Genomic DNA, 12,241 nt, shown 5'->3' with positions numbered 1-12,241 from the left:
GACCACTGCATCCAGCCTTGCTCAACCACAGTATTCGTTTTCTTCACAATAAGCAAGGCAATATGGGAACAATGATGCATCAAGCTGGACTCATCTTGATATTCGTTTTAAGAATGAAGGGAATATGACTTGTGGTCGGAACTGCTAGTGCTCCTTGAAAAGATCTGTGGAGAATCCAGGCACCTGGCATTCAGGAACGTTGTTGAACTTCTTCGCAATGACTGTGAAATGCCCCAGTACCTCCCAGGTTGTGACCTTCAGGTTTTTCTGACTGGAGCTTTCAGATGCTCGGCTTCAATCTGTGCCAGGGTTTTGAGGAGCAGAGTTCCAAGGTTCCATTAGTGTTGGGGAGCAACTGCAAATGGATCTTTAAGCAATAGGAGCAGCTGACAGCCACTGGAAATGGAGTGCTGAGCAAGGTGTATGGTGCGCTCAGGTCTTTGTGAGGAGGCCAGTAACCTGCCCTTGTCTTCAGGGATGGAATCCCCTCTCACTTGGGGTGGGAGGCCAACCAAGGAGAAGTCAAGAGCCTGTCCTAGCCCTGAGGACGACAGTGGCAGTGGTGAGGGCCTCAGTTGCTAACCCCTCACCCCCGTGACCGCATGTGTTTAAGAAGTACACCCCTCTCTCAAGTCATGCCTCCAATACAGGATCAAGATGCTTGCCAGTGTTCTTATTTCTTTTTGTAGACAGACATGGGTCCAGCCTGAAACCAAGAAAAAGCATCCAAGTCTGAATCCTGATCTAGTGCCCTAAACCCGTGAATAAAAGACAGACCTTCGATAATCACCCAGCCGCAGCAGTTCTCTGCCGAACAGACCAGCACAAAAGCGAAAGAACAGCTGTGGCATCTGTGCGGGACTACGTAGCAAGCGAGGCCCAGCGCAGAGAGAAAGATTCAAAGAGAAGCTGCGTATAGTCATGGCCAGCAGAAGGACCGCACAGTGCTACGGGGGATACAGGAAGCACTCACAAAGACTTGGACAATCCCTAAACCACCAGGGACAAAAAGGAGTCCTTCCCCATTATACCTTCCTCAGGAGCACCAGGAATTGGTCCCTGGAACACACACGATAACACCTCCTGTCCCCGACCGGCAGCCATTATTCCGTGGCAGACCGGCTGGGGAAAAGTGGGCGGGTTTTGGCTTTCTACTTGCTACTTGTGACTTTGTCCCTGTCTTTCCACCCCCTTTCGTTTCAGAAAAAAAACAGATTGCCCAGGGATAGAAGGCCAAAACCAGCAGAGAAGGGGGATATAAGCAGACAATAGGAAGCAAGAAGTGTGGGTTATTCGGGTGATGTCAGAGTTTGTGGTGGTGGACGACCAAGAGATCAACAGGAGGGATGAAGGATCAGCAAAGTGTGGAGGCGATTTCTGGAGAAGTTGAGTGAGGTATTGGCTGAGGAGTGGAAGTAGTACTGCAGCGTGTGCGTGATGGTCCAGCAAGTGCAGTTTGGTGAGTTGAGCATAGTGAGTGTCAAGTGTATAATACGGAGTACAAGGTGGGTGTCTGGGTAGAAGCTGGTTGGAGGAGGGAGTGGTAGAAAGGAGGTGGGAGGAGTAACATCAAAGGGTGGAGGTGACGCCTAGGAGTGAACGACTGAGGGACAGTAGACTAGATAAAGGAGGGAAGTAAGGAGAGTGTAGTTGGAGGGAGGAGAGTAGTAAGAGGTATAGAGAGGAGAGCATGAGCATCCTTGCATGGGACTCAATCGGCCCATCTGCTAAGCGCCTTCCTGACACTTTTTGAACACCAACCACTAGATAGAGTAGAGACCATCTTTTGAAGTCTCTGAGGGAGTCTAGTTGGAAAATGCATGTTGCCTTTAGGGAATCCCTTCCAACATAAGATATAGAAAGTAGGGGTTACCAATCACTATCTAGTAAGGTGAGGCTAGCGACATCTGGGTTAGGGTGGAGGGGCTTTTGAAGAGAGAGAGCAGGGCGGCCATAGGGCCGAGTTAAAAATCCATAAAAACCCTTGTGCCATCTTTCACTCTTGGAGTGATTCCTGTGACATCTGCTGGAGGCAAAGCTTTGGTAGCAGAAGGTTAAAGGGTGACTCACTGTCACTCTGGCAGGTTATCGTCTGTCCAGTTACTGATGCATCTTCGTTCCGGTGCTCTTGCTTCTTCATTGTTGGGGTCTAGTGTGGAGGATCAACCATACAAGTGTTTTACGTATGGGGTTGTCTAGATAAGGTTGGCCTAAATGCTTATGTTGAATAGGCGTTTATCTAGAACAAAGGATTACTTTGTCTCGGGTAGATGGGACCTAGCTCACTTCTTTGATATAATCAGTCACAGGGATATAGATCCTAACGCAATTCTTTCCTGTACTCCAACACAAGGTGCCCGATCCAATGAATATTCTGCGAAGCACATTCTTCATTTAATGTCCAGCAGTTTCAGACCTTTAAGGGATTTCAGGATTCTACCTTCTTTGACCTCTCTGCTCTCTCAAGAATAGAAGCTTTGTCGGGCTTCCCAGCTTTTCCAGGACCCTCGGCCCATTTAATCTCTGCTATCCATCATAGTCCAGCCTGGTCCTTGCACACTCTTGGCACCCTGGGTGTCTGGCTGCCATGTTTTGCAATCCTGAATGCTCCTTGGTTCCTGGTTGACTGTGTCGCTCTCGCATCCCTGGCTCTAATTGGGTGCCTCCTCTTAAGGATCGATCTCATGTAGCCCAGTGTTTGGTTTCCATCCGGTTTCCTTTGTTTGGAGCCTCTGGATAGACTCTGTGCTCTATTCCTGTCATTTGCCCCAGCTCTGGTGGGTCCTTCACTTCCCAAGGCTTCATAAACCTTAGCAGCCATCTTTAGTCCAGGCTGAAGTTCTGCCACTCTAATTTTCCAAAGTATTCCACAGAAGTCTTGGCATCGGGAGCACTTATGAAGGCAAGGCAGCTTCTGTCGATAGGCGGGACGTAACTAAAGTATAGATTGGCATCAACTTCTCTTGATGGATGACCACAAGCATTGCTCTAATCCTACCTTCATCGTTAAGGTGTTGGACAGCTAAACCATTGAAGGACCCCTCTTCTGGAGCTCTTGCAACTCCAGGGGTACGCCAGTTCCAGACACAAATTGCTCTTATGTATAGTGTAAATCTCATGGAACAAGCAGACCCCTGGTCAGCTAACAGTTACTCTTGCAGGAATGTACATTCAACAGTGGAAAGAGGGAATGCTGCGTCAATCAAGCAGTCTTCTTCATTCAGAAGTTACTGGAGTTTCTCTGACAAATGACGCCACTGCTGTGGGAGCTGCCACCTGAACCACACCAAAGGCAAGTACCAAGCATGCCATGGGTATTTCAAAAGGTACTTCAAAGTAGGTTTGAAATCCTCCCGCACTATAGGAGTTGCATTTAACACCCAATCGGGGACTTGACCTGGCAGCACACACTTGATGTGTGGAGAGCGGGGGAAATATGGGTGGTGGTTGAAGGACGCCCGAGACACTGAGCTTCCAGGCGTCAGTAAGTTCTCGGTGGAACCACTCCTGGGATGCAAAGAACCATGGTAGGTACTCTTGGGACATGTGGGCAGGGGATGCCTCCATCCAAAGCACAGAATGAGTGAATTGCAGAATTACGAGTGTTCGAACACAGAGCCACTGCTTGTTTCTGAGTTACTGTCCTCCGTCTTTAGCTTGAAGCAACACCACCTCTGCTGAAGGCCTCGGTTAAATCAAAGATTAGTGTTCTGCAAAAGAGCAAGCGAGAGAGTTGGAGTAGTGTCACAGTACCCCGCCTGCCTCTTGGGGGAAGAGCGTAGGGTGGCCATAGGAGCCTGGTGTAGCCACCCACTGTGCAATACTGGGCCCATGGGCAGTGCGAGTAAAACTCCCTGTCCTACCCCAACATCCTCTGTCCATCGAGCAGGGGCCTGTCACAATAAGCAGGAACATGCCCTATCCTTTTTAAGCAGGCTACACGCATGGGTAATGCAGTGAAACTGAAAGAATGTACCAAATGGTTCCCAAAGAACTGCATCCACCTCCCGGTGTTCTTGCATGGTATTTCTCAACATGGATAGGATAAAACTGGGCCTGCTAGAAGAGGCTTTTCTAAGTCTTGACCGACCACAAAGTGAGCAATGCTTCACGAGTGCCAGAATCGAGGAAACCTTGTTCTTTACAAATATATTGTTCCCCATACTTATGTTTTTTCTACGCACGAAGAAACCTCTATTCCACTGTTTTTCCTTTACAGCTGAGCAATACCATTGTGGAAGCCCCAAGATGGCAGCCAATCTTCATGGAGGCTCAGGCCATGTGTCTACAGCAAGGGGCAGGGCAGCAGTGGAAACCACGGAACAAAGATTGTTTAATCCGTGTGATTCAAAGCCTAGTAAATATCATCTGAGTGCAGTTAAGCGCTCCAGTCCCTAAAGTGGGGCCAGCTCACGAGTTAACCTGCAAGCATTGTAGCAATAGAGGGGAGACAGAGGTTTGAGAGTGTTGGAGGTAGAAAGAGAAGGAGATTGAGGCGGAGCAGAAGGCTGGAGAGGGGTGGTTAGAAGAAGGGAGATGGGGAGTTACTTGGGGAACAGTGAGAAGGAACCTAAGAGGAGAGGTTGTCAGAAGGGAAAGGAGGCAGGAGGTGCAGAGCATTGAGGTGGTTAGGGACGACCTCACTAGGAAGGAGGTGGAGAAGACCTTCATAAGGATGTTTTGGAAGAGTGAGGTGGAGTGAGAGCGCAGGAGAGGTGAAATAGCAGAGTTTGAGAAACAGCAGCATGCTAGAATCCTGAAAGGAGAGAGTGGGAGGGGGTGGGAGGTATGAGCTAACTGCAGGGTGAAGACTAAGGGAGGGCATGTGGTGTAGGAAAGATCCCCTTAGGCACAAGACTGTTGAAGGAGATAGATGAGGGCAGGCTGTGTGAGAAGGTGGAGAGGGCAGCTTCACCCCTCTCCAGAGAAGCTCAGCTGGTCAGCCTTCCAGGAAACATTCTGGGGATTATTCTGGAGACGAAGCAGTAGAACTGAACCTACAGAACGAATAGCCACGAATAAATTGTCAGGATACTCCAGTTTCCAAGACCAGAATGACTAAAAAGTGGAAATATCTGCCGGGGAATGGACCTCTGGATTGAGGATCATTGAGTGAGGGACTTTGTTAATCCCGAGGATTTGCTGTTTGAAGCGTAGTGTGAAGACAGGTGCTTGGTTCCATTTTCCTTAGTGTGCACACCACGAATTAAGGGTGGGGATAGAGGGCGTTGATGGAATTGCCAACATTGTTTGTGGCAAAGCCATCCTGGGTTTTACTGGTGTTTATGCCTAGGAGAAAGCACCCTGTAGAATCAAAGTACTGGTTGCTGCGGTGGAATTCCCTGGCATCTGGGAAGTGGGTGCAGGGTATTCTATTTAATTTGGGAAACGTTGTAACTTATCTCGTTAAATCTTTATATAATCTAGGCCTGTTTAGTCTGGAATTGTTCACCTCCCGCCCCTCCTCCCAGCGCAACCCTTGAGGCATATCGATGACATTACACAGCACCAGCATGGAGCCGTAGATGCAGGTAAGGCATCATAGCTGGCCATTGCACCGTGACGCTGATATTACACAGCTTAACCCTTTGGCCATTGGGGCGCTGAACCATGAGACCACACAACCATTGACCTAAGGGTCTGTTATTAGTAGCCGCACAAATTGAGCTTTGGTGCTGATGTTGAAACGTGCAACCATTCAACCACTGTAGCGGATAAGATTGTGCAGTGCAGAGAGCATTGCTTGCTGACAGTCTTGGATCTTGCTCGCGTGCCCCCCTCGCCCCCCCTTCCTGTAACCTCTGGCCCAAATGAGGTCCTTAAAGATAGGGTGTTAAAGAAAAATATATAAATACGTATATAAGAAAAGAGGGTTTTAAAAGCATGTTTATTATGTTAAAATATTTGTGTTTGACAGTGGACTTTCCTGCCCCTACTAAATTCCCCACCATGGGTGACACACACACAACACTGGACTGTGGGACAATGGGCAAGTCTCCCCGGCCCATAACGTGAGACTTACACGGAGAACGTTCTGGAGAAGGGAGGTAAGAACCGTTGGACAGTGTCAGTTGAAAGGAGAGCCAGGAAAAAGGCAGAGAAATCAAAAAGTGTAAAAGGAACAGGAAGTCCGAAAGAATGCACCGGGTCGTACAAAGTGAGGGCCTGGGTGGTTAGGCGAAGGGTGGGGGCACAGGAGGCGCGAAACACAAGGGGAGGGCTGCCAGGTGACGCCCCCGCCCAAGCATTGGCATGGCAGCAGCCAAAAGCACAGGAAAAGGTGAGCTGGCAACCAGTGGGGGGCCTGGCGGGGGGCCGGCCCCCCACTGGAATAACAAAGGAAAAGGGAAGTATAAGAAGGGCTCAGGGAGAAGGAAGAAGCACATCCAGGAAAGAAGCACACCTCGCTCGGGTAAGCTTCATAGGTCCTGGAAGGTGGAAGGAATCGCTTTCCCACCCAACCCACCCCATACTTTGGAAAGAAGGAGACGAAACAAGGAGGAATTGGAACGCCGAGTACTATGTTCAGTACACGGTAGAGGAAGTCTTAGGCAGCAGGCGGCACGTGTCCACGGGCCGATGCCCGAGGGAACCATAGACTTGACAAAGCGAAGGATGGCATCTGCAACCCTGAACACGGTGTGCCCAAAAGCACACCTGTGGTTATAGAAATTGTTTTGTGTAATTTCTGTAGAAAAAAATAAATGCCTACGGCCAATAATTTGTCCACAACAAAACTGTCTGTACTCCTTCTATACTAGGAGGTAGGCATTCGGAGCATGGGGATGCCCACACTACTCGGCCTAAGGAATGAGCTGCATTCCCTGGGGGGTCGCAGCCTTGAGTGGCTGTAGAGCACCTCTTGGAGGGGGGGGGGGGCAGGCTGGATATGGCAGCTGCAGCCCGGCGTGAATTTAAGCCTCAGGCCGCATGTGTGGAGCGGCCTAGGTGAATGAAAACGTCTGCGCCTGGAACCACTTGTGCGGGGCAGTCCCCGAGATGCGAGCGTGGCCTGCGAGGCAGTGGGTCGCCCGGGGGCATGTATGAGTGGGCCGGATGACACAATTCCTGGGACAAGTGTGAGGTGTGGCCCTGGTGAAGATAGCACATCACTTTGGGCCGCGTGCATGGGGTGTCCCGAACTGAGGCACAGCCTGTGTGGATATGGTCTGCCCGGGAGCCAGGCCGGAGAAGATGGAAGTCCCGTGCCGCGTGGGTTGTGGCGGCCCGGTGAGAGCGAGGCGTGGCCATGTCGGTAAACCCATCCACCCCGGTGCCAGCCGGGGCAGGTGAAACAGAAGAAGCCCCGGAGCACCGCCCTGGGGCCTGCACGCTACCCGCTCTCTCTGGTGCCAGACTGGGAGAGCGGTGAGAAACTTGCCAGAAACCTGGCCGCATCACGTCTGGTGTGGTCGGGGCTATGTGTGGGCTGCCAGCAGTGAAGGAAGGCCCCACCTGGGTGGGGCCCAATGACATTAAAACCACCAGCATGGAGGAAATCTGGGTTTCGACAGCTCATGGGGACACCGGGACTCCCAAAGCCCTTCCAAGGAACAGGGCTGCCAGAACCGGATCCAAAGCAATAGTTAAGATGCCCATGGCAGTCACCTGCGGCAGAGTGGGGCAGACATGACAGGATTGACAGAGACCAAAAAGGTACTGTGTTTTGAGTGACATGCTATGGGATATGGAGACTAAGAAAAGGGTGGGGAGTAGTTTCGAGCAGACTGCAGATGCTAATGGGCTCAAGGGGGTATCAAGCAGACAATGTATTGATGTGAGATGGGAGGTTGGGGAGGAAAGGATGATGCCCACGGTAGGTGTGAATAGGAACTTGCTTAAAGTTTATTCATTGATGGGTTTGTGCAAAGAGTAGCTATTATTCGATGACTGCATTATTAATCAATGAAGGGGAAAGGGCCGATATGAAGAAAGGGGAGGTGTTTGCCAGTTTAAAATGGGTTTTATATAAAAGCCCACAAGAGTAACAAAACTCCCCCTGCGGGGCACTGTGCCGTATTTAATATCTGGGCCTCAGTATTGTGGCCCATCTCCTGAACTAACATCCTTATTTGCAGGTTCCCCAGCGCCTCACCAGAGCAGCTGGTCTGGCATGGTGGGTTGGTGCCAGTATGGTCCGTTCCTGGCCCAGAGTATGTTTAATAATGGGCTCACCCGGGCTGGGGGGGGCAGGGGGAGGGGATAACACACCGGATCTACACCCCTCTTTGTATAATGGATTCTGGAGTATTCAGTACTATCGTTGGCGGCTCTGTGGTAATGTTGCTCCTCGGGCTGGAGTAACTACAGTTATCATGTGAAGAACCCCTGCTCCCCGCGTATGGCTTGGTGGGTGCAGGTGGTGGGTCAGCTCTGGGATCCTCCAATGCAGACATTGGGCTCAGCATCACCTAGTTTGTGGCGCCACATAGCGTCCTTGGGGACCCCAGAATCCTCAAGAGTAGTCGGGCATGTTGCTTTGTCACACTAGACCAATTCCATGTTGGATGCTTGAGGGGCTCTATAGCTTGTACCCCACGTCACACTCCAGAACATTCTGGGCCAGCCAAGACTAGACTGCATAAAGGTGAAGGTTATTGATAACAGAAGGAAAGGGCTGGAGTGGTTGAAAAAAGCCCGCACCCTGTTGTCGAAAATGTTAAGAGTTCATGCAAGGGGGGGGGGGGGGTTTGGAAGTAGGCTAATCCAGTATCCACCTGCAGAGAGCACCTTTTAGCCTGAGCTCCATGTGCAGGATGTGTTCATTGGACTATGTGCAGGGTTACGGTGGATGTGCGACCAAGCAGGATAGATGGGGGGGGGGGGCAGGGGCAGAGGTCGGTCCTTGTGGGGGCAGTCTGCACTGGCAGACTGCCCCCACAAGGCTGTGGCACAGGGCGGCCACCTCGCGGGACTGAGGAGCAGGGAGGGACGCTGTCAGGTCACAGGCCAAGTGACGTGCACACCAGTGTGCCCTGTGTCCAGCATTGGGGGACCCCTCGGCCAGCCTGGCAAAGTAGGCATGATGGGTGTGAGTGCTGTGCTGCGGATGGCTCTTCTGCACAGGGGCCGGTGGGCCGTCCTTTGTAGCAGGGGGCCTTGGCTGCCCTTCTCCCGGTGTGCACTCACTCCCTGGCCGGCCTAGTCCCCCGTTGCCCCCCCCCCCCCCCCGGCAGCTCAGCAAGGCCTAGATCATCCTGTTTTGACACCTTTTATCAAACTTTAATGAAATGACCCCGGCAAACAAATGGTCATGAAAGCGTCCATCACTGTGTCCCCTGGTATGGCCGTTTATAAATTGGACAGCAAATGTTGTATTGATCCTGGCCTTCTTGCGGCTGAACTTGGGATGACCCGCTGTGCCGATGCTTTATGGGTTACACTTGCTTTTCCTTGACATTTCTATCGCTGGTTTGACACCTCTCCTGTCTTCTTTCCTCCCCACCGCCTCCCCACCGCCTCCCGAAGATGAGCGAGCAGGACATTTGCTACCGAGACATCCTGGGCCACGGCAACGGAGGCACCGTCTACAAGTGAGTCTCTGCGAAAGCGCCTGGGGGTCGCACATGCTTGGGGGAATGTTGAAACGTGTGCCCCCCCCCCCCAACTCCCCACTTCTCTCTCTCATTCCAGCTTTCTCTAAGCAAGAATCCTGGCCAAACTACACTTTCTGTCCCATGTAAGGTCTTCCTCAATTACCGAACAGGGCCTGTGTGATAACCTGTAAATGAACAAAGCCCTCCCCGCTATCCACTTTCCCATAGCGCCGCAAAGCACAGGTATTCGAAGTGCTGTAGGGCACATTTTCTGGCGGGACCCGGTTCCTGGGGAAAGCCTGCTAGGGCTGGGGTAGAGTCAGGCCCATGTCTGCGTCCACCACTGTCCATAGGGAGCTTTCACAGCACTGCTCTGTTGGGATTTCCATGGATTTCCTCACAGGCCAGTCAGTCTAACACTACCTTTCCCCTATTCCTGTTTTCCAATATTTGCACCCACTTCTGTTTTGCAGCTCAAGTCCTCGCCCACCAGAGGTTCTCGCTGAAGTATTGCAGTGCAGCAAACTTTTTAACTTTCATGACTCGATCTTAAATCGAACCCATTTTCCCCTCTTCAAACGCACACATTTGGATCTTTCTTTCCCCCTAAATCACAAGGATACTTGCCCTGGGGGGACGTAAGGCTGCCTCTGCCTTGCCCACGCCCAAGGTCAGACTCCTCTAAATCTCAGCTGGGATTTAAGGCTGTCTCTGCCTTGCCCATGTCCAAGGTCAGACTCCTCTAAATCTCAGCTGGGATTTAAGGCTGTCTCTGCCTTGCCCATGTCCAAGGTCAGACTCCTCTAAATCTCAGCTGGGAGTTAAGGCTGTCTCTGCCTTGCCCATGTCCAAGGTCAGACTCCCCTAAATCTCAGCTGGGATTTAAGGCTGTCTCTGCCTTGCCCAAGGTCAGACTCCTCTAAATCTCAGCTGGGAGTTAAGGCTGTCTCTGCCTTGCCCATGTCCAAGGTCAGACTCCTCTAAATCTCAGCTGGGATTTAAAGCTGTCTCTGCCTTGCCCATGTCCAAGGTCAGACTCCTCTAAATCTCAGCTGGGAGTTAAGGCCGCCTCTGCCTTGCCCACGTCCAAGGTCAGACTCCTCTAAATCTCAGCTGGGAGTTAAGGCCGCCTCTGCCTTGCCCACGTCCAAGGTCAGACTCCTCTAAATCTCAGCTGGGAGTTAAGGCCGTCTCTGCCTTGCCCATGTCCAAGGTCAGACTCCTCTAAATCTCATCTGGGATTTAAGGCTGTCTCTGCCTTGCCCATGTACAAAACCCAAAGTGGGAACCTCAGCAGTCACTGGCACCTTGAGGTAGAAGCATACAATGAACTACAAAGTGGTGCCAGGAGAGCGGGACTAACTAGGAGGAGGGCAGAAAGCTAAACGAATCAAATCATGATTTCATTTTATTTTGATTTTAAATACAAAAACATTACACATTTTAATCAATTTGGTTATAAAAGCATTCTATAAAACGTGCATCCAAACATTCATTCATTCAATCTAAATAAATCCCTAAAAATAATTCTATTATTTTAAGATACAACCGAGAAATGTACAATTCATTTCCAAATCTCTTCACATATACATCTAACAATAGTTAATTCCAAATAAAGTATCGACTATTGGTGCCCATAAATGCAGATCTTCTTTAGAACACTGGCTTTCCAGTTGGTAAATAGTTTTGACTTGACAAAATATAAGTCTTCATCAGGATCGGATGAACATTAACAGATTCTACAAACCCCATTGGGTTCGCATAATAGCTTATGTTCCAATAGCTTGGTAACTTGAGCTCCATTCACATCTAGTATATGTCAAAGTTGTTCACTCTTCGGAAAAGTGGACTTCGTTTGTAACTACTGATTAGTCCACACGGCGAAACTCATCCACTATCTTGGCCGCCACTATCTGAATGCCGACACCACCACGATCGAGTTCCAGATCAATTTTTGCACGTTGCTCGAAAGATTCTGAACAGAATGTGTATGCGCGACGACTCGTGAAGAGCCCAGCGCTCCTGTCCTGCTCGGTACGAATAGTTCCGCTGTTTGTAGATGCCCACACAGGAGGCGGTGTGCCTAACAAAATAGAGACTCTTTTTGGATGAGTTTCACCGTGTGGACTAATCGGTAGTTACAAACGAAGTCCACTTTTCCGAAGAGTGAACAACTTTGACATATACTAGATGTGAATGGAGCTCAAGTTACCAAGCTATTGGGACATAAGCTATTATGCGAACCCAATGGGGTTTGTAGAATCTGTTAATGTTCATCCGATCCTGATGAAGACTTATATATTTTGTCAAGTCAAAACTATTTACCAACTGGAAAGCCCGTGTTCTAAAGAAGATCTGCATTTACGGGCACCAATAGTCGATACTTTATTTGGAATGAACTATTGTTAGATGTATATGTGAAGAGATTTGGAAATGAATTGTACATTTTTCTGTTGTATCTTAAAATAATAGAAACATTTTAGGGATTTATTTAGATTGAATGAATGAATGTTTGGATGCATGTTTTATAGAATGCTTTTATAACCAAATTGATTAAAATGTGTAATGTTTTTGTATTTAAATCAAAATAAAATGAAATAATAATTTGATTCGTTTAGCTTTCTGCCCTCCTTCTCCTAGTTAGTCCTGCTCTCCTGGCACCACTTTGTATTTCATTGTCTGCCTTGCCCATGCCCAAGGTCAGA

General features: G+C 49.8%; 1 protein-coding gene across 6 annotated transcripts in view; it reads left to right on the top strand.

Moving 5' to 3' along the window:
* The window catches only part of MAP2K5 (mitogen-activated protein kinase kinase 5), a 1,998,137-nt gene that overhangs the window by 317,363 nt on the left and 1,668,533 nt on the right, over nucleotides 1–12,241 (top strand). For all 6 annotated transcript variants that reach the window (XM_069625127.1, XM_069625125.1, XM_069625124.1 and 3 more), the window contains exon 8: nucleotides 9,469–9,533. In XM_069625127.1, coding sequence (XP_069481228.1) covers nucleotides 9,469–9,533 — 65 coding nt within the window. The remainder of the gene's footprint in view (nucleotides 1–9,468; nucleotides 9,534–12,241) is intronic.

The sequence above is a fragment of the Ambystoma mexicanum genome, chromosome 11 (genome assembly GCF_040938575.1).
Source record: "Ambystoma mexicanum isolate Mex_15411 chromosome 11, UKY_AmexF1_1, whole genome shotgun sequence".
NCBI classification, from domain to species: domain Eukaryota; kingdom Metazoa; phylum Chordata; class Amphibia; order Caudata; family Ambystomatidae; genus Ambystoma; species Ambystoma mexicanum.
This window is presented reverse-complemented; position numbering and strand designations above follow the sequence as displayed.